The following is a 21,842-nucleotide window of genomic DNA, read 5'->3' on the forward strand; positions in this document are numbered from 1 at the left end:
AGGTAATGTCATTTTTAAGTTATATTGATTAAAAAACGGTCAAATACTTTAGCCCTTTTCAAATATTAGTCTAGATAAATAAAAAAAACAACGTATGCAATCTTGCTTTAAAATACATAGTCTTTAAACCTAAGAAATTCCATCGGATTCTGAGACAGTTTTGCCAAACCCCTACGGCGAGTTTGCGTGAATTCGTCATACACTCTAAAAAACACACAACCGAAAATGTTCAAAGTGCCCTAACTTTTTTTTACATTTTTTTACCATTATGAAATTTCTATAGATGGTAGCTAACAGAATGAACTTTATTCTCACAAAATATCACGTGTTACGTTTGAGTTACGAATTCGCATTAGTCAGAAATAAAATCATGTGAAATTAGATATAAGCGCAAAAAGGCAAACACGTTTCGCTCAGTGCAGTTTGACTCACAGCCAACCGCCAAATCAAATTGCCGTACCCCCCATCAATCAAACGCAAAGCGACGCTTCCGAATGAACGCGCGGCAGAAAAGGTGGAAAGCACACTCACACACTCGCAGCCAGGCCCGAGCAAACGACGGGAAGAAAAGCAGCTCAGTCACGGTCATTCGTTCTTTAGCTGCCGCCATCATCGAAGGCAAAACCCCGCGTGTGTAAAAAGTTAAGTGCCGGTAATTTGACTGCGACACGTTGGTTGGGTGAAATCCAGCCGGAGGAGTTTTCGTGACACGTTTTTGGGGACTGTGCGACAAGGAACAATTAACCCGGTCTTAAAGGACCGCGCTTGGCTAACCGCAAGCGAGAAGCCACTGTCAACCTCAACCTCACATCCGTGAAACCGGCCGGAACAACACGACGGATTACGGCGGAAGGAGTGTGGCCACGCAACACACTCAGCAGGCCGATTTGATAGGTGAGTGAGTGGCGGATTGTCAAAGCCGCGAAGATTAAAACCGTGCACCTTCTTCTTGCAGCCGTACCCACGAGCAGAGCAACCGGCATAACCCTAATCTCGCACGTGTAGGTCGAGTTGGAACACATTGCTGACGACAAGATCAGCCGGAACTCGTGAATCCCGAGGTCAGGGAACGCGGATGGAATCGGAGAACACCGTTCTGGAAGGTGAGAATCAAAAGCGTATTTTGGGGAACAGTTCATTTAACCCATGTGTCGTGTGATTCCCCTTCCGACAGACACGTGACGCAATAGCCACCGTCAAATCATCCCGAGCTACGATCGGAGGTCGTCTGGGTGAAAGGAGAGGCACGAGTGTCGAACAAGCCCCGTAAAGGGTAAGAATGAACATGATTCGATCATCCGGTCAAAAGATGACACCTAGGCGGCCTCAGGGCTTTGTTTTTGGTCTCATTGGCAGGTAATCAGGCGTACACGGTATTCGGAGCGGGTTCCATCATTCTCCCGGCAGCTAGAGGACGGCACGGTGAGCGTTTGTCTGGATCGAATCTTCCGGGCAAGCCAAGGCCAGCGAGAGGCAGGCGGAACAAGATCGACGATCGTCGGGCGCGTCCACTCGGTGCAACGAGAAGGCAATCGTCAGCGGCACAGCCAGGCGCCGATCGAGGAAAGATCCGGCCGCTCAACGGTGGTCAGCAGCTCAGACAATCGAGCAGAAATCCGCCAACAATTCCCAGGGAGGAATTGCGAGGACCACTTCCTCCAGAAGACCACGCACGGCGTGTTCATCTAGGGCCCTACGCCCGCGACACCGGCGACACGTTGCAGGCAGGCAACTGGGTCGGAACAATCGACCACCGACGGAGGGCGGATGATGACCGGAGGAAAATGGCGCGGCGCACCGAGTCGGCCAACGAGATGCCTGAGCGAACGACTGCAGCAAGGGTGGTATTAGACCACGGGCCCGTGAGTAGGAAATTAGAATAAGTTCTAAGTAGATCATGCCTATAGTAATAAGACGAAGAAGCCAAGTTGGCTAGAGAAATGTAAGAAAACACCTAATACATGCATCGTAACTAAAATTCTGTTTTGGTTGATTTGAAGTTGAGCCTTTTGCCCATCAGTGTTTGTGATTCCGGTCTTTGATCCTTTCGCCAAGGTAGTTCGGCTCTACCGCTACCGGGGAACTTGCAACACTGGCGCCCAACTGAAAATCCACAAAATTTGAGACTACCGTCAGCGATTTTTTGGTTTTGGGTTTGATATATTTGGTTTTGTGCATTTTGACTATCCGGCCTTGATAGTCAATACAATTTTAGCCCTTTATGTATAAGATTCGAAACAACATGGACTATACACAATTGACTGACGAAGAAGTGACCTATGAGTTGGCTTTACGCCACGTAGTCAACCTAGGGCCAACCACCCACAGAGGGAAGGTTCTTCGACTCAAGGCGCTCATGCAAGAGGAATCCTTGAAAGACAGTAAGCCCACTAGCTCGGAACATGTCATGAGTTCCCAATCCAATCTAGAACAATGTGAATCGCAAGTTCACCAGCTGCATATTAGCGCCGAAGCTGCCATTCGGACGGCTAACAGCGCAGCCTTAAGTCAAATCCGGACTCGTCTGTACCATTACCGCGATCGCTTGCAGTTGATTCATCCTCCAACCGAACTGCGGGAAACTCATGCAATGTTATCGGTGCACGTAAACGTTTTACTAGATAAGGTGAACGGAACAAGTGTAGTGAATGGTGTACCGCGAAGTGAGAGTGTTGTGAGTCAAGCAACTTCGACTGGAGCCATAAGGAGGAACAACGGCGGAGATGAAGGAGCAGTCGGAGGAGAAACCACGATGCCAGCGGAAAGCACTTCGAGACAAGACACTACACCACCACCAGCAGCGCAGCCACCGCTCGTGACGTCATTCTCGGGTGGACAAGGCAGAGGATTGTTGTTCTCGAGTTCGTTCCAAACGCGAGACAGCGAAGAAGCAGAACAAGCAGATACGAGGCACCAAAACACCTCACCTCCCCCTCCCTACCTGCCGCGAGATCGGGAAACATGGAACCCGTCGACCAGGGAACAACAATCACGGGAAAACCGCGAATTGCAAGCAAGAATCAGGGAGATGCAGGAGAGAGAACAACACATGCGTGAGGAGTACTACAGAATGCGAGACGACCTGGAGCGGTTGATCCGTCGAGAGCGACCAGCACCGGAACGAGCGGACGATCGCCGAATACAGAAGGCGGTGCACAACTGGCCTTTCAAATTTCGCGGCGAGAAGGACACGACATCACTCAACGTGTTCCTAGATCGCGTGGAGACATTCGCGAGATCGGAAGGCATGAGCGATGCTACACTCCTGAGTTCGATCAAGCATCTACTCCAGGAGGACGCAATCGACTGGTACTCACGAGCAACGTCGCAAAACTTGTTGCGGACTTGGGACCAGTTCAAGCGAGAGATTCGAAGAGAATTCCTGCCCAGCGGCTACTCCCAAATTCTCCGTCTGGAAGCTAGCTTCCGATTCCAAGGAAGGGAGGAATCCTTCGCAAAATTCTATCGCGACATTTCAGCGCTTTTTCGCTTCGTCGATCCACCCATACCAGACGACGAGAAGTTCTTCCTGGTGAAGAAGAACATGAACGAGAACTACGCAGCCATCGTCACAGCAGCGAGGCCTCGTTCACTGGAAGAAATGGTGGAAGTCTGCACCGGATACGATGAGACGAGAATGCTTCTGAACAGACAACGCAGGATTCCGATTCCGCACAGCGCGCTTCGGGAACCGAACTTCGCTACGCCAGTAGTAACCAGCAGAACACCACCGGTTCAGCATCATCAACAGCCACAGCGGTTCAACAGGGTTCACGCCGTGGAAGTAGAAGGCGCTTATGAGCACGAAGCGATAGAGGAAGGACCAGAAGACGATTGGCAGTACACAATCGACGAACTGGTTGAGCAAGTCAACGCGCTGAAGATGAACCTGGAGCGGAAATCTGCGAGGCCAATCTTGGCCGCACGCGACGCGAAGCAGTCCAGGTCGACGGACAGGTACAACCGAACAGAAGCTGATGTTCTGCGAACAGCGCGACAGTACACAAGAGAAGCGCAAGCTCCGGCACAGCAGCAACGGCCACAAGCCGCATCGTTCCTGACTCGGCCACCACAACAGCAGCAAGAACAGCCGCAAAGAGCACAGGGCTGGCAAGTACGACAGTGGATGCCAAGTTCGGATCAGAGCGACAACAACCGAAGAAGCCAACGTCTGCTGCCAGAACCAGGCAGGCAACGGGAAGATCGCCACATACAACAGGAAGAAGCTCCGAACGATCAACGACCAGCAATGCTCTGCTGGAACTGCGACGAGGAAGGCCACAGATTCACGGACTGTCCGAAACCGCAAGCCATTCTCTTCTGCTACCGGTGTGGACGGAAGGGCTACTCGTTGCGCAGTTGCTTCACGTGTCGCACGGACGCGTTAAACTACCCAGCGGAGAACCAGCAATAGAGGGGAGCAGCTCTCCGCAAAATCTCGGAGACCCCTCCGACATCCCGGAATTTCAAAACCTCAACTCGATCATTATCAACCCCGGAAGTGACAATAGACCGCACGCCGTCATATCAGTGCTGGGCAAGGAGTTAACAGCTTTGCTGGATAGCGGAGCAAACTGCTCCCTACTAGGAGGAAAAAGAGTCGAGCTGGCGGAAGACTGCGGTTTGCAGAAAGGAACCGTCAGCGGCGGAATAAAAACGGCGGACGGCACAAGACACAACATTTCGCATTTCGTCTATCTCCCAATAGTGTACAACAACCGCAACGAAGTTCTTCCAGTGCTTTTGGTACCTTCGATTCCAGACTGCGTCATCCTAGGAATGAACTTCTGGGAAAAATTTGGCGTCAAAGCGGTGTGTTGCACACTAGAAGCGAAGCAGGAAGACCAGATCATCGAAGACCAGGAGATGAAGCAGCTCAGCCCCGAACAGCAACGGCGCCTAGAGCAGGCGATCCAGAAGTTTCCGAAAGCGGTAGAGGGAAGACTAGGACGCACGAAGCTGTACGAGCATCGGATCGATGTGGGGAATGCACCGCCCCGTAAACAACGGCATTACCCTATGTCGCCGTATGTTCTGCAGGAGGTCAACAAGGAGATCGACCGGATGATAGCGCTGGACGTCATTGAAGAGGCGCAGTTCTCGCCATGGAACAATCCGCTGGTCGCCGTCAAGAAGAAGACTGGGCAGTATCGCGTCTGTTTGGACGCGCGTCACCTCAACTCTATCATGGTGAACGAGGGCTATCCGATTCCCCAGATTGCAGCGATCACCAACAACCTCAGAAGCAGCAAATACATTTCTTCGATCGATCTCAAGGATGCCTTCTGGCAGCTACCACTCCATCCAGGTTCGAGACAACTGACAGCCTTCACCGTTCCATCCAGAGGCCATTTCCAATTCAAGGTAGTGCCTTTCGGGCTGTGTACGGCAAGCCAAGCCCTAGCGCGACTTATGACCCACCTATTCGCCGATCTAGAACCGCTGGTATTCCATTACCTGGACGACATCATCATCTGCTCCGAAACGTTCGAAGAGCATATCGCTCTGCTCGAAGAAGTAGCCCGCCGGCTACGCCAAGCGAATCTCACGATTTCATCGGAGAAGTCCAAGTTCTGCCGGAAGAGCATGAAGTACCTCGGATACGTAATCGACGAGCAAGGTTGGCGTGTAGACGACGAGAAGATCCAAGCGATCGTACAATTCCCGACTCCAACAACGCGCAAAGAGGTGCAGCGATTTCTCGGTGTTTGCAACTGGTACCGACGCTTCATCGCCGGTTTCTCGCAGCTAGCAGCTCCTCTAACGAATTTAACATCAGGAAAGACCAAGTTCCGTTGGAATCCGATCGCCGAAGAAGCGTTTCTGAAGCTAAAAGCTGCTTTGGTTTCGGCACCGGTGCTAGCGATGCCGGACTACAGCAAACCGTTCGCCATAGCGTGCGATGCCAGCGACACAGCAATCGGAGCAGTGCTAACGCAGGAGATCAACGGCGAGGAACATCCCATCAGCTACTTCTCGCAGAAGTTGTCAGCGTCGGAGAGAAAGTACTCGGTCACGGAGCGGGAGTGCCTCGCAGTGATCCGAGCGATCGAGAAGTTTAGAGGCTACGTGGAAGGAATCCGATTCATTGTCCACTGTGACCATGCAGCACTCAGCTACCTGAAATCGATGAAGAACCCGACGGCTTTGATGAGCCGGTGGCTGTTGCGTCTAAACGCGTTCGACTTCGAGATCCGCTATAGAAAGGGTTCGATCAACGTCGTTCCAGATGCGCTCTCGAGAACAGTAGCTGAAGCAGTCTTCACGGTAGACCAAGTTCAGGATCCGTGGTACAGAAAGCTGGTGGACAGAGTGAAGAGCGAAGGAGACAAGTTCCCGGACTTCCGCATAGCGAACGACACCTTGTTCAAGAACTGCCGCTGCAAGGATGAAGTTGGAGCGGTTTACCACAAGTGGAAGCAAGTCGTTCCGAAAAAAGAGCGATTCCAACTGATCCGCAGATACCACGACGAACCGGCAGCAGCGCATCTTGGTTTCTACAAAACCTGGCACAAGCTACAAGCCCATTATTACTGGCCACAGATGCAGCAGGAGATTCACGACTACGTCCGAAACTGTGCAACCTGCAAAGCGTGTAAAGCACCGGGATCGAAGATGATGCCGCAGATGGGAAATCCGAAGCCGGCGAAGACTCCTTGGGAAATGATATCAGTAGACTTTGTCGGTCCGCTCACTCGTTCCAAACGAGGAAATACGGTTTTGTTGGTAGTAGTAGACTGGGTCAGCAAGTATGTGATCGTCAAGCCGATGCGTACAGCGGATTCGCAGAAGATGGTGGAGTTCCTGGAAGAAGAAGTTTGTCTGAAGTTCTCTCGGCCGCGGCTGATACTGTCCGATAACGGGAAGCAGTTCGAATCGATGGTCTTCAAATCCTGGCTAGCGAAACACAAGATCGGTCACATGAAGACAGCGTTCTACTGTCCGCAGGTCAATAACGCCGAACGCGTCAACCGCGTCGTAGTAACCTGCATCCGGGCATTGTTGGACGGCGATCATAGAGAGTGGGACGAAAAGCTACCGGCGATCACGGCGGCTATAAATGCTGCTCGGCACGAAGCGACGGGCGTCAGTCCACACGAAGCCAACTTTGGACGAAACCTGTTGTTGCACACGGATCTGTACACGCAGCAGGAGCTCAACACACCAGAAGACCCGAAGGTAGCGCAGGACCTACGACTCTCGGCGATTCGTCGAATCCAGAAGCTAATCATCGAGCGGATCAAGAACAGCCACCAACGGGCGATGCAGCGATACAATCTTCGCACAAGATCAGTAGCGTTCAAAGTCGGAGACTTGGTTTGGCGGCGATCGTTCGTACTCTCCTCGAAGGCGGACCAAATCAACAGCAAGCTTGAGCCGAAATTCGTTCCGGCCATCGTCAAGGAGATCATCGGGACGAACCTGTACGTGCTAGAGGATGTTCTGAGCGGCAAGAAGGGAAGGTTCCACGCGAAGGACATCAAGGCGGACTAAACGAACTTGTGCAAGCTATGCAAACAGGCGGTGCCTGTCAACGAAAAAGCGAACGCTGAAGAAAACACCATAATTGGGCATTATTACAGCGAACAGGAAGGCAGAGAAGCTTTAACCGGATTCTGCACTTCCGTTACACCGATTTGGCGACTACATCTACTGGAATCTTCGTTCCCAGCAGCGAGATTCCGGGCTGTTCAAGCTATGTACACAGGCGGTGCCTGTCAACCACGAAGCAGTCAAGCTAGCAGAAACACCAATCACTGGGAGATTTGACCACGAGGGCTGAGGGTGAGAAGCCGTCGCAATACTGCTCCACCACAGCAACACCGATTGTGAGTCGACAGCAAGGATTTCCGTACAGCCGTACGAGGTTCCACAATGTTAAAGCTATGTCCGCAGGCTATGCCTATCAACCATGAGTACCACGCTCCAAAAATACGTAACAAACGGGAAAATGGTAAAAAGTCAGGTGTGATGAGCAATAACTTCTTTACGACTACCTCTCCACCTCGACAAATCAGCCAGCTTTGTAGTAGACCACGATCTTCGCCAGGAACAATAAACGATTTGCGATTCCATCACCTGATCCGTCAGAAGGCCGAACAGTAGCAAGTGGAGAATCAACATGCGGTACCCAAACACTTCCATCGCGCCAGGAGGTGTACCGTGAGCCGTTCGCCAAGCGAGAGAAATGGCACCCTGTGATTCTGGAAACGGAACGCAGGTTTCTCGTCAAGGCACCAGATGTATTCTCTGATAGGAGGAGTGGAGACCCGGAGTTCGACGACCAAACATCGGTTCGGCGCGAAGTTGAAGCTTACGGCCACTATCAGGCGCAGGGAGACAGCAACTGGAGAGCTTTGGGAGAGCAGGAGGATGTAGAAAAGCCTACAGTGGGCGCGGGAAATTGGAACCCTGAAAGCGATGCGAGTAAGGAGGCTCCAAATACCAGGACGAAGACACGCCAAACACCAGGACGAATCGACAGCCTACTGAAGGCGAGGGAGACTGGGACCCTGAAAACAGCAGTGAGTAGGGAGGCTCCAGATACCATGTCAAAGAGCGCCGCAACCATCAGCCTACAGCGGGCAAGGGAGACTGGGACCCTGAAAACAGTAGTGAGTAGGGAGGCTCCAGATACCAGTACAGAGAGCACAGCAGTCATCAGCCTACAGCGGGCGAGGGAGATTGGGACCCAGAAAACAGCAGTGAGTAGGGAGGCTCCAAACACCACTACGAACAACCCAGCGAATCGACAGACTACAAAGAGCGATCAACATGCGGTACCTAAACACTTCCATCGCGCCAGGAGGTGTACCGTGAGCCGTTCGCCAATCGAGAGAAATGGCAACCCTGTGATTCTGGAAACGGGACGCAGGGATCTCGTCAACGCACCAGGTGTATTCTCTGATAGGAGGAGTGGAGACCCGGAGATCGACGACCAAACATCGGTTCGGCGCGGAGTCGAAGCTTACGGCCACTATCAGGCGCAGTGAGACAGCAACTGGAGGGCATTGAGAGAGCAGGAGGACGTAGCAGGCAGCCTACGGCGGGCGAGGGAGATTGGGACCCTGAAAACAGCAGTGAGTAGGGAGGCTCCAAATACCACCACGAAGAGCGCAGCATACAGCCTACGGCGGGCGAGGGAGACTGGGACCCTGAAAACCATCGTTGAGTAGGGAGGCTCCAGTTACCAAACAAACAGGACATCGAGTGAAGCGCAACGACATCCGAGGAACCCTTACACCGAAACACCAAGTGGTCATGCCGTTAGCCGATCGAGACAAATCGAGCCCATCATCAATATTCGACCACCCTCACTAACACAGAGCTATGAGTGGCACCAATACGAAGGAACAAAATACGATCTCGGCAATCCAAGCACATCCACGACTGGATGGTGCACACAAACCCTCAAGTGTTTCCAGTCAATTCGAATGCGTGGCCAAGGGTTAAAGATCTGGGGGTCGTCATGAAATCTTCATCCCAAAAGTAACGCGACCAGGGGCGCGGTAAAACCCTATTTCCCGGGCTCATGACGATTTAGATTAGTAAATGTTTCTTTTCTCAGAAAATACGCACAAACCAATACAAACCAATTTTGTCCATAGATATAGTCGATAAATAAAGCTTCCTTATGCTTAGTGTGAAGTTAAGCCGATTTTAGCAGATACCATAGGCTAGAATCCGATTTGAAAGTTTTGCCGTAGGATTCGTGGAAGTTGGACATGGACTTTGGTCAGAGACGATTTGAGAGGTCGAAGATTTTGCCAGGCGCAGCTGGCGTGAAGTTTAGTCTAGCATTAAGATTCTGCAGTTTGGAGGATAGAGAAGATTTGGCAAGCAGCCGAGGCTTGCATATGAGTTTGGATTAGTTAAGGAATACCATGTAACTTGAGGTCTGCTCAAGAGTTAGGTTGACCGACTTGTCTCTGACCATCATCCTAGAAGGATGAGTGAAGATTTTGTGAATTTTTCATAAATCGTTTGATCACCGATTTATGAAAAATTCTTCCGCTACGGTAGAGTTGTGTTACGTTTGAGTTACGAATTCGCATTAGTCAGAAATAAAATCATGTGAAATTAGATATAAGCGCAAAAAGGCAAACACGTTTCGCTCAGTGCAGTTTGACTCACAGCCAACCGCCAAATCAAATTGCCGTACCCCCCATCAATCAAACGCAAAGCGACGCTTCCGAATGAACGCGCGGCAGAAAAGGTGGAAAGCACACTCACACACTCGCAGCCAGGCCCGAGCAAACGACGGGAAGAAAAGCAGCTCAGTCACGGTCATTCGTTCTTTAGCTGCCGCCATCATCGAAGGCAAAACCCCGCGTGTGTAAAAAGTTAAGTGCCGGTAATTTGACTGCGACACGTTGGTTGGGTGAAATCCAGCCGGAGGAGTTTTCGTGACACGTTTTTGGGGACTGTGCGACAAGGAACAATTAACCCGGTCTTAAAGGACCGCGCTTGGCTAACCGCAAGCGAGAAGCCACTGTCAACCTCAACCTCACATCCGTGAAACCGGCCGGAACAACACGACGGATTACGGCGGAAGGAGTGTGGCCACGCAACACACTCGGCAGGCCGATTTGATAGGTGAGTGAGTGGCGGATTGTCAAAGCCGCGAAGATTAAAACCGTGTACCTTCTTCTTGCAGCCGTACCCACGAGCAGAGCAACCGGCATAACCCTAATCTCGCACGTGTAGGTCGAGTTGGAACACATTGCTGACGACAAGATCAGCCGGAACTCGTGAATCCCGAGGTCAGGGAACGCGGATGGAATCGGAGAACACCGTTCTGGAAGGTGAGAATCAAAAGCGTATTTTGGGGAACAGTTCATTTAACCCATGTGTCGTGTGATTCCCCTTCCGACAGACACGTGACGCAATAGCCACCGTCAAATCATCCCGAGCTACGATCGGAGGTCGTCTGGGTGAAAGGAGAGGCACGAGTGTCGAACAAGCCCCGTAAAGGGTAAGAATGAACATGATTCGATCATCCGGTCAAAAGATGACACCTAGGCGGCCTCAGGGCTTTGTTTTTGGTCTCATTGGCAGGTAATCAGGCGTACACGGTATTCGGAGCGGGTTCCATCATTCTCCCGGCAGCTAGAGGACGGCACGGTGAGCGTTTGTCTGGATCGAATCTTCCGGGCAAGCCAAGGCCAGCGAGAGGCAGGCGGAACAAGATCGACGATCGTCGGGCGCGTCCACTCGGTGCAACGAGAAGGCAATCGTCAGCGGCACAGCCAGGCGCCGATCGAGGAAAGATCCGGCCGCTCAACGGTGGTCAGCAGCTCAGACAATCGAGCAGAAATCCGCCAACAATTCCCAGGGAGGAATTGCGAGGACCACTTCCTCCAGAAGACCACGCACGGCGTGTTCATCTAGGGCCCTACGCCCGCGACACCGGCGACACGTTGCAGGCAGGCAACTGGGTCGGAACAATCGACCACCGACGGAGGGCGGATGATGACCGGAGGAAAATGGCGCGGCGCACCGAGTCGGCCAACGAGATGCCTGAGCGAACGACTGCAGCAAGGGTGGTATTAGACCACGGGCCCGTGAGTAGGAAATTAGAATAAGTTCTAAGTAGATCATGCCTATAGTAATAAGACGAAGAAGCCAAGTTGGCTAGAGAAATGTAAGAAAACACCTAATACATGCATCGTAACTAAAATTCTGTTTTGGTTGATTTGAAGTTGAGCCTTTTGCCCATCAGTGTTTGTGATTCCGGTCTTTGATCCTTTCGCCAAGGTAGTTCGGCTCTACCGCTACCGGGGAACTTGCAACACACGAAGGTAAAGAAATAGCTTTTTGAGATATTTAATTTTTAGTATCAAAATTCAGTTTTTACGGAAGAAAAACTAAATAAATTTTTCAATGTGTATTTTTCTGAGGCCACCATTTATGATTCTACAACTTTGCCGAAGACAATTTTCCGATCAAACAAGCAGTTTCAGAGATGATTTTTCATTCGCATGTGTTCCATTTTTTCATAGGCCCTATTTGACAGTTAGTCGAGACTCCATAAAAAGTTTCAATATGAAAAAATGGTTATTTATATTGATAAGAACAGCTGTGCAAAATTATATGCAAATCAAAAATGCAAAATTAAAAAAAGTGGATTTTTTTCGTGCTGCTTCGTGGAAAGCCTCAATTGAAGGGCTTTCTTTGCCTGCCATTGCATGAATTTGTATATTGTGAGACAAGTACAATGATACACTACGCCCAGGATGTCGAAAAATTTTTCCCAACCGGAACGGGAATCGAACCTGCCATCTCCGGATTGGCGATCCATACCCAAGTAACCATGGAGCCATATATGGAGCATTAATATGGCTTTAGTGGCTTTAGTGTATTATATGACATGCGATATAAAGTTGTTTTGTCATATAGGTACCATCATTGGCGGAGCCAGCTTTTTCTTTTTTCTTACTCACTCTCCTAAACATATACGAGAAAGAGAGGGATGAAAGAGGAGGCAAGCTGCCCCCTCTTCTATCTTTCTCTTTCTCGTGCATGTTTAGGAGAGTGAGTGAGAGAAAAGAAAATGCTGGCTCCGCCAATGGGTACCATTAAAGTAGGTTTAAAATCGAAAGTGGCGCTACTTTTGTGAATATAAAGCTTCATCAACAAGCTTTACTATAGTCATTGCTAAAGTATTTAAAATGCTTGTACCAGAAACGTCAAATATAGCTAATGCAATGAAATCGTACAGAATGTATACCTAAGGCATCATGAGAAAAAGAAAGAAAAAAATCTACATCTACCTGTTCCAACCCTATCGCTTTGATGAGTTTTTTTCTATATCGGGAGTTGAACCTAAATCGCTGATGCTGTATCATGATGAAACCCGGACGCGCTAACGCTGTGTGCTACAATTGCTATGTATTTTCATGTGAAAAAATGCGCAATATTAAGTAACGTATACTCTGCTCAAACCTTACGGAGTTGTGGTTTCAAAATCTTATAAAAAAGTTGTGCTGAATCGTTTTAATGTTCTCGGCGCGTGATTACTTTGACGTCCTACATCCTACATGTAATTATCACTATTCATACAGCAACATCTGAGCATGATGATCTAAGTGTGTCGCAATCCCTATGAATTGGGGTCCATGTGTTTCTTATCTTCATTTTTCTCGAACAGAGAGTTCATTTTGTTTACAATGGAAGCAAATGATGCCAACTTAAGTAATGGTACATATAGAGCATGAGATGCTTGCACTATAGTTTGCTATAAAGCTTTTAATATGATAATGCAATGAAGCATTAAACAACGGCCATATAGAACTAAATTGAACTGTCAAAAACCCGTAATGATTCAATGCATCCATAATGTAGATTAAATGCTTCATTACTTGACAGCTGTAGAATAAATGTTATCTTGCATTAGCGATACTATAATACGATTGAATTAATGTTATAATATAATGCTTGTGGTTACTTGGATAGCCTTAACCACTAAGCTAACTGGAGACCCCATTATCTTCATTATCTTCAGAGTAATAAACACACACTATTCTTCCACCTTATTACGCTTGGCAATCCACGCACCAATGTGTGAATCCTCTGCCAACCACATCTCACCAACATTCCGACATCCGCATGAATTTGTGCAGACGCAGAGGTATATTCGGTCTGCTGTGGATACAAACGATTGCAATCATCACTTCCTTCCCTTTCGGTACATTGACCTGCAACCTGACGTGGCAGGCGGCATTGTCGTCTAAAAATAGAAGATTGTTTCGGCCAGGATGTCTTGCCCCACGTTGTGATTGATTTGATTACTGGACTCCGGGCGGCGGAGAAGAAATACTACTAGACTACTGACAACGATTTAATCCCACCACTGAGAGGCAGTGCTCCTACTCTGTGGTGATATGACGAGAATACACTACAGATATAGATTGCACAGTCGCCTTTTATAGGCGACTGCTAGTACGTATGGAATTTCTGAATGAGTTACTAAAAGAATTTCTGGAAGAACTTTTCAATGAATCCCTGCAAAAAAATCCTGAAGGAATCCGGTACCTGTAGGAGTATTCAATAAAATACTTGATGAATATTCCAATCGAATCCCTAGGAGAATTCCAGAGAGATTGTTTTTGGAGAATAACATAATGAATTCCTTGAGAAATTCCACAAAGTTTCCTGAGAAAAAATTTCCAGAAAATCGCCGAGGAAATCCCAGATGGAATTTTTGAGGAAGTTCTAAATGCAAATTTCCGCTGGAATCCCTAGCCGAAGCATGAGCATGAGCATAGATGACCGCACAATTCGTAGTTGATGTACACCGTGATTGACCAGAGCAATCGAAATTGCACAAGGAACCAATGAATAGGGCATGGGACTAGCTTACTATTCTCAATGTGCACAGTTCTAGAACTCACAAGTATTGTCAATAACGGTGCTGGCCACGTCCTTACGGTCATCGAGGAGGGAAGGGATTGTTAGTAAGACAACCGTTGTTATAGAGACCGGAAATCCCAGAATCTCCACGGTTGTCTTGGGAAGGAATTTGTTTAGTAGGGTAGGATTCATTGTCAGGTCTAGGAGTCACCTATGGTTGGTGATGTGATCTGACAATGGATCAATAAACACTAACTTTCGCGCGCAACCGACCACTTTTCTATACGAAAACATGTCTAATAAATAAAAAAAAATCTATCGCGCGTCTCCACCCCATTAGGGAGCAGAAGCTTTAAGCCCATTCCACACAGGAATGAACTGAACGTGACTAAGGACAAACCAAAGATCCAAACCATATGCACAACAAGAAACAACACAAAACTAAACACCCGCGTCTCTATTGTTTTATTTTCCGCCGCTCGAATCCCTAGCTGTAGCTCCCAAAAAGACCTCGGTTCGGTATAAATTTTCGAATCCTTGAAAAAATCTGAAATTATTTCTTGTAGGGAATACATAAAAAATGGATGAAATCCCTGGAGGAAATTTCAATTATTTTCTGGATGAAATAGGGGGATTAGGGGCATAATGGACACCCTAAGCAAATGAGTACGTTAGGCCTGTATAACAGAGTTAAACTTAACATATTATCAGTTGTCTTACAACTTTAACTTGTTTCCTACGTCTTTCAATCATTTACAGCAGGTAGAATGTCTTTATTGTGAAGAAATAATGAATTGTAAATCATGTGTTTTTAAAGGCTGGCAGGAAAGATACGGGGCGAAATAGACACCCATCGGGGCCTAATGGACACCCCTGCGTATTTTATGCTAATTCTTTGGTTACATCGATCAGTCAAGTAATTTGCCTACGGAGATCAATACCACAGATATAATACTCCATCTTAGACGAGTTTACATAACATCAAAGTTAATTGGGTTCTTTAGGGGTATCCAGATTATTCCATAATCGGAATCTCCGTCCAAAAAATAGTCGAAATCCAAAATTTCATCATTTTTGGTGCCCGGGAACTATTTTTAAAATGCATTTAAAGTTTGTATGGGGATTTTTTTTTGTTCGGGATGAACTGTCATTTTATCGATTGAACTGTCATTCTATCCACAAAAATGAAAACTGTTTTGTTTATTTAACCGTCAAAACAAAGGTATTGGAATGCAATAAAATCACGCTATGCTCAGAAAAATGAGCTCTTTCTGTTAGGATATAGAAAATAGCAATATTTTGTTCACTAAACAACCCAATTAAATAAACTTTAGGGTAACATAATCGGATTGATTTTTTTTTTCAAACTCTTCAAAACGCCTTACAGTAGGCAATGCGCGTACATCCATTTGTAATTGCCAGTGTTCATTTCGCCCCGAATCGACTACAACATTAAAATTGCTATTTTAAGTAAATTCTGATCAAAAATAAAATAATTCATCCATTGCTAAATCTTCGTATACATGTAGATAAGGTAACAATTCACATGTTTTTATGGTGGACAAACTCCAACACTCGTAATACCTTATTTGATGCTGCTTCGAAGTTATAAGAATTTCACCATTTGAAAAACATATTTCAATTTTAATAACATTTTGGTTATTTTGGAGGAATATAAATGGTACTTTTGAAAAATAGAACCATGACTTGTTCCTTTACACTTGTCCATTAACCCTCTAATACCCAATTTTTTTTTATCTAACGAGATTTTTAGCCCTTGGCTAGTTCATCTCGAGACCCACGCTTTACTTCCCTTCCGAAGGAAGAACTCACATTTGTGAGTTTGTCGGGAGTGGGATTCGATCCCAGGTCCTCGGCGTGATAGTCAAGTGTTCTAACCATCCAACCAGATCCGCTCCACACCCAAATTTTTGATTTTGATCTAAATATTATTTTTCGTCATCTTAAATCGTTTTAAACATGTTTTGGAAATTGATTCTTTTTAATTCTCGATTATGTGAATTTCGGTTTTTGATTTTACTAATTTTTATTTTTGAACATCCCCACATTTTTATATTTTTCCTGGAAGCCTATTTGGGAGACGGATTTTTTGAGACGAAAACATTTTGAGATTTTATTATTATTGTTGAAATATTTTTATTTTATTTTTTTTCATAGGAAATTTTATTTTTCCTGTAATTTTAAGGAAAATAATTTAAGAGTGTATTCGACTCCCTTAAACTATTTTACTACGAAAGTATGATTTGGAAAAAATTTAAAATATGTTAATTGTTGCGATCAGGGTTGACAATCGTCCTTCTCGTCACCACTGCGTGAAGATAACAATAAAACAATCTTCGTCCGAAAGAACAACGGTGACGATTTGCCTTTTCGTCGCCGACTGCGGGCTTCACGACGAAGCTCAATCATAAATAGTCACCCACCAACTTTTTCGTCGTCCTCTTTGTTCTCTGGAAACGAGCGACGACGGGCCAAGCGAACGCAAACTGGGAATAGCTTTTATTGGCGTTTCAGCACTTACGGTGGTGTGAAACCTCACTAGCTCAGTTGGTAAGAGTGCTGGATTGGCAATCTAAAGGCTCGTTGTTTGATTCCAGGTGCAATTATCTTTTTACCAAAATCTTTTTTTGTGTGTGTTGCTGGTGGCAACATTGACTCCGTCGGCTAGACGCACTTGGACGAAGATCGAAACAAACCGAATGAAGATTTTGTTTTCGTCACGACGCAAGCCCTTCACGACGATTCGCTGGCTTGAATGAGTCATCCGATGTGGAACGAGCAACGTAGACGATCTAGTTTTCGTTCTCGTCGTCGACTTTTTTGGTCGTACGGCGACGATTTTCAGCCCTGGTTGCGATTCAATACAAAATATACAATGACTTCTGAAAGGTGACTAAAACATCAATTTTACAATGATTTTTGAAAAATGTTAATATGATTTAAAAGACACCAAAAACCATTTTGAGATATACAAAATAGTCCCAAATATCAGCCAAAAATAAAAAAAAATGATTGTCCACGAAACAAAAATTACAAAAACGCTCAAACTATACCCCGTCTAAAGGCGGGATTGGGTATTGAAGGGTTAAAAGTCTTAGATAAAAGCCAACGGTTTCGGCAAAAACAGGGGTGTCCATTTCGCCCCGGGTGTCCATTATGCTCCTAATCCCCCTACCGCCTGAGATTCCGAAGGAGTAGCGGTATTTTTCGATGTAACGTACTAATAAATTTTCTGTTTGTACCTTATATCGAAACAGAAAAAAATACTTTTATGTTAGTTTTGATGAGCTAGATTGGAAATTAATCACAAATTATGATTTTGGTGAAATTTACATAAAAAATAATGCAAAACATGAGTTTTCACGAAAAAGCCTTATCGGTTTTTGTTTGAATTTGTTCAAATGCCTAGAACTTAACCAATTTTTTTTTATTATTATTATGATTATTTTAACTTGGCTAATATAATAACTTGGCTTTTGTTATAATTGATTTCGCAGTTTATCTGTAAATTATTACTAAGAAAATTAGAACTTTTCAATTGTATCCTCTATATCGAAGCAAAATGTACGAGGTACGCTACATATATCGAAATAATCTGAACATGTAGGAATATCCTTATGAAACCTTGATAAAATCCGGTGGACTTGTTTGGGGAATTCCCGAAAAAAAAGCGCAAAGAATATCGAACTGGATTCGTCAACAGCCACTCAAAAGGACCTGTATCTGTATCGTATGGTGAATTGTTTCGAAATGCAATGCATCGCCTGTTTAACGACTTCAAACCGGCATAACGTTCATAAACCACAGAGTGTTATTAAAAATCCCATGTTTCCCGGGAAGCCCACAACACTGATATAGAAATAACGATGGACGACATTCAAAGCAGCATGATGACTTCAGAATAACAATTCAGTTCATTTGGCTTTCGACGACAGGGATTATTCCGACGAACTTTCTTGCGAATTGTTCAGCATGGATATGCCATGAAGAAAGCTGGTTGTAGGCGGTGTGTAAGAGTACGATTTTCAACTGGTTCAGTCAAATTGTGTGCTTCGCATCGTAGCCAACTACATATTAGAATAGTTGACCGAGTTGACAACACTGAACTGAGAGTTGAGTTCTCTTGAAAAGTAGTGTTACGATAGTCGATATGGATATAGGTTCTAAGTGGTGGGTGGATGACATCGTTGTCCTTGCTAGCAACTGACAAACAAGGTTGGTCATTAGGGGAGACTGAGGAGACTTGATCCCTGGGGAGACTTGTTCCCCCCATATTTTCTCGGAATCAAAAACAGTTTTCTTCTAGCATAATTTTTTTAAAACAACATCTGGACAGACGACAACTTTTTGGCCAAAATTGATTTTAATTATGTATTGCATTATTTTTTAATGGCTGATGGTTTGTTTTCAGTCCTTCAGAAATCTTCTAGGCGATTCCGAAAAATCTCAATAACTTTGTGAAAATTGAACCAAATCGTGTCAAAATTTCACAGCACATAGTTTGAATAAAATACTTTCAAACTTATTTATCCAAATAAGGCTGTTGTTAACACATTTTAATTAATTCAGCTTAGTATACTCAACAGTGACATGGGGAAACTTGATCCCTCGAGGATTACACACACATTATACATGTGAAAAATAAAATTCTATTTGGAAGCCTCTATTTACTCGGAATTCTAGTATATTCAATGATAAAACGTGTCAGATAATTATTATTTTATTACACACCATCAAAAGGGGGATCAAGTCTCCCCATTTTCAAAACACGGCATATCCTTAACAATTTAAGTAAATCTTATAATTTCAAATACACCGTATTCATCAAAAATGCAAGAAAACTTGAAAAGAAAATGAATAGGAAGCTTCTGGAGTTATTTTCCCTTTAAAATAACCATGTGCTCAAACGGGGATCAATTGTAACCCATTTTTGAAAAATACATCATAAGACATGCCTCCATAAAAACTCAGTTTTGAAAACTTTAACAATAATTTAAAGTCCTTCTGTTGTGTGTAAGCTTGCAATACATGTTTACCTGCCATTCTGTACGAAAAATGGATCTAGTTTTGTGGTTTTTCTTAAAGTTACAGGCAAATTAAGAAAAAGGGATCAAGTCTCCCCAGTCTCCCCTAACTCGAAAGGGCTACCTATCATCACGGAAAATCATGCTCATTACGAGAGATTATCAGTGATATGATAAAAAAAATCGATAAAAAATTTAATTCACCAGACGATCTCTACAAATATGGAAATTCAACCTTAAGCATGAACCGTAGAGGGTCTGCACTTCCACTCATTCAATAACAACTTGAATATAACAGTGACGCTGTTACAGTGCGACTATCAAATAACGAGATTTTCGATTCAGTTGTTCGGGGCAATAGCAATTGTATGTAGAATTTAATACGTTGCTTTTCAATAAAATGATAACGAATCACTTCAGAACTTGTGCCGGACTGAAAACAAACTTTTCCATCTCATTAATTAAACACATAAAAATAAAACGAAATCAACTCTCCTAGCTACAACCTTACATAATAGACAACAAACAACATATTTCACTAACCTAAAGCTAAAACTAGCGTCGATGTAACGACGACTATTTTCTTGGTGACACCCATATCGGTCCACCACCGGCGTAGACTGTAAGCTTTTTACGTCGCGAGGCGCGAAACTCTGCACAGCTCCAGATCACTCAACGCGAACGCAATACACTTCGATAGGATCATTCACTAAATTCCACTTGACCAATCACTCCGCGTTGTTGGATCACCAGCAGCCGAAACCCGAAATTAGGGGTACCTATACCTCACGCGCGTGGTCGTCGTAGCTCTGCTGGGCGCGCTACCGAATCTCGCCGACTACTGACTGAATTCAGGTTTGGTCGAAATCTCGCGTCTCTCGATTTGATACCATCATCGCGCACACTGGCCGCCAATCCGCCGCATAAGCTGCCGCCGCCGCTGTACCAACTGTTATCACTCGACCGAACAACAACAACGGTCGATGTGTGCAAAAAAAGAAACAGTGATAGAGCAAAATCGTCCTCCGCTGGTTCGGGGCAGTTCACCTTGCAGGTGAATGTGAACTTGCGTCGATACATTATCGATTTAATTTTATACGGTGCTTTGATTGGCCTAGTCCACGCTGATGTAAGAGAAATTGTTCCAGAAAGTAGAGGCACAACTTTTAAGTTTTTGCCAATAAGTGGGTTTAGCTGTGAATTAGTCATGAGGGTATTGGGGTGCTAAGATAACACATAACTTTTTCATTAACTGCTTTGATTTTTTTTCTTAGAGAACCATATCTACATAAATATCGATTCCGAACATCATCTTTTTGTTAGTTAGGGCTATTTTACTATTAAAATAGAGCACGTCGTGAATGGTGATGCAAGGAAGCTGATGCCAGTCGAGAAAAGCATTCACCGTAGAAATAGAGTAACGAGGATAATGTGATCACTGAAGCGCAAAATAGTATGGAACTAAATGGCATGCGGAAACTTTACGAAACTGTTAATGACATGCGGAGAAAAACAGCGCCGCTGCTCGCCATGTTCTATGACGGAGAAGATTACTGCCAGAAAAAAACAATACACAATTACTCAGTAGTTAATAGTTCACTTCTTCGATCGATTCTTCGAACCTTAACACCTCGTCTTACTTGTTTACCTTACCGGTCAGATGATAGCACAAATTTCCCAAATTGAGGAGAACGTGCCTCTGGGGCCGACCTACTGATACCGGTCCTCTGCTGTACGTAGGAGTCGTCTCCATTCTACTCGGTCCATGGCTGTGCGTCCGTAAATTGTCCTCCACTTGATCGACCCACCTAGCTCACTGCGCACCGCGTCTTCTTGTACCGGTCGAATGGCTCTCGAGATCCATTTTAGTCGGGTTGCTATCCGACATCCTGATGACGTTACCCGCCCACCGGTTCTCTCAGTAGCTGATACAGCTCGTGGTCCATTCGCCCTCACTAAGTCCTGTCTATCATTTGCACTCCGCCGTAGATGGCACGCAACACCTTCCGTTCGAAAACTCCAACGGCGTGTTGGTCCTCTGCCCGTAGAGGCCATGTTTCGTGTCCACAGAGGACTACCGGTCTAATCAGCGTTTTGTAGTTGGTTAACCTCGTGTGACGGCGAACTTTGTTCAATCGTAGAGTTCTGCGGAGTCCAAAGTAAGCCCGATTTCTTGCCACAATGCGTCTCTGAATTTCTCAACCACCGAATTCTTCAACCACCTCGATTTCATCACCGCCGAAAGAAATTCGGGATGGTGGGCACGGTAATTGCTCCCTGGAGCCCTTTGCCATCATGTACTTTGTCTTCGACACATTATTCACTAATCCGATTCACCTGGCTTCACTCTTTAGTCGGATGAACGCTTCCGCCATTATCTCAAATTTTTAAGCTATAATATCAATATCATCAGCGGAACCAAACAGCTGAACGGACTTCGTGACA

At 45.7% G+C, this 21,842-nt stretch overlaps 2 protein-coding genes and 1 long non-coding RNA gene across 3 annotated transcripts in view; 2 read left to right on the forward strand and 1 right to left on the reverse strand.

The window, feature by feature from the left end:
- LOC109430157 (lipase member H-A) overlaps positions 1–20,318 on the reverse strand; it is a 77,279-nt gene extending 56,961 nt beyond the window's left edge. Inside the window, exon 1 of the mRNA XM_029862386.2 lies at positions 19,941–20,318. Within this exon, the coding sequence (XP_029718246.2) occupies positions 19,941–19,995 (55 nt within the window). The 5' untranslated portion in view covers positions 19,996–20,318. The remainder of the gene's footprint in view (positions 1–19,940) is intronic.
- On the forward strand, positions 1,020–4,425 carry LOC115255723 (uncharacterized). The gene is made up of 3 exons (XM_062849972.1): positions 1,020–1,103; positions 1,175–1,273; positions 1,331–4,425. Exon 3 carries the CDS (start codon positions 2,222–2,224, stop codon positions 4,412–4,414), a length of 2,193 nt encoding a protein of 730 aa, XP_062705956.1. The 5' UTR covers positions 1,020–1,103; positions 1,175–1,273; positions 1,331–2,221; the 3' UTR covers positions 4,415–4,425.
- Positions 10,738–11,473, forward strand: LOC109407647 (uncharacterized). Its single transcript, XR_009998185.1, has 3 exons — positions 10,738–10,805; positions 10,877–10,975; positions 11,033–11,473. It is a non-coding gene; the product is annotated as an uncharacterized LOC109407647 (long non-coding RNA).
- Positions 20,319–21,842: the final 1,524 nt, after the last annotated feature.

This window comes from Aedes albopictus, chromosome 2, assembly GCF_035046485.1.
Source record: "Aedes albopictus strain Foshan chromosome 2, AalbF5, whole genome shotgun sequence".
NCBI lineage: Eukaryota > Metazoa > Arthropoda > Insecta > Diptera > Culicidae > Aedes > Aedes albopictus.

Coding starts and splice junctions, on each gene's coding strand:
- LOC115255723 (XM_062849972.1), top strand. CDS start 2,222: ATGTATAAGATTCGAAACAACATGGACTATACACAATTGACTGACGAA.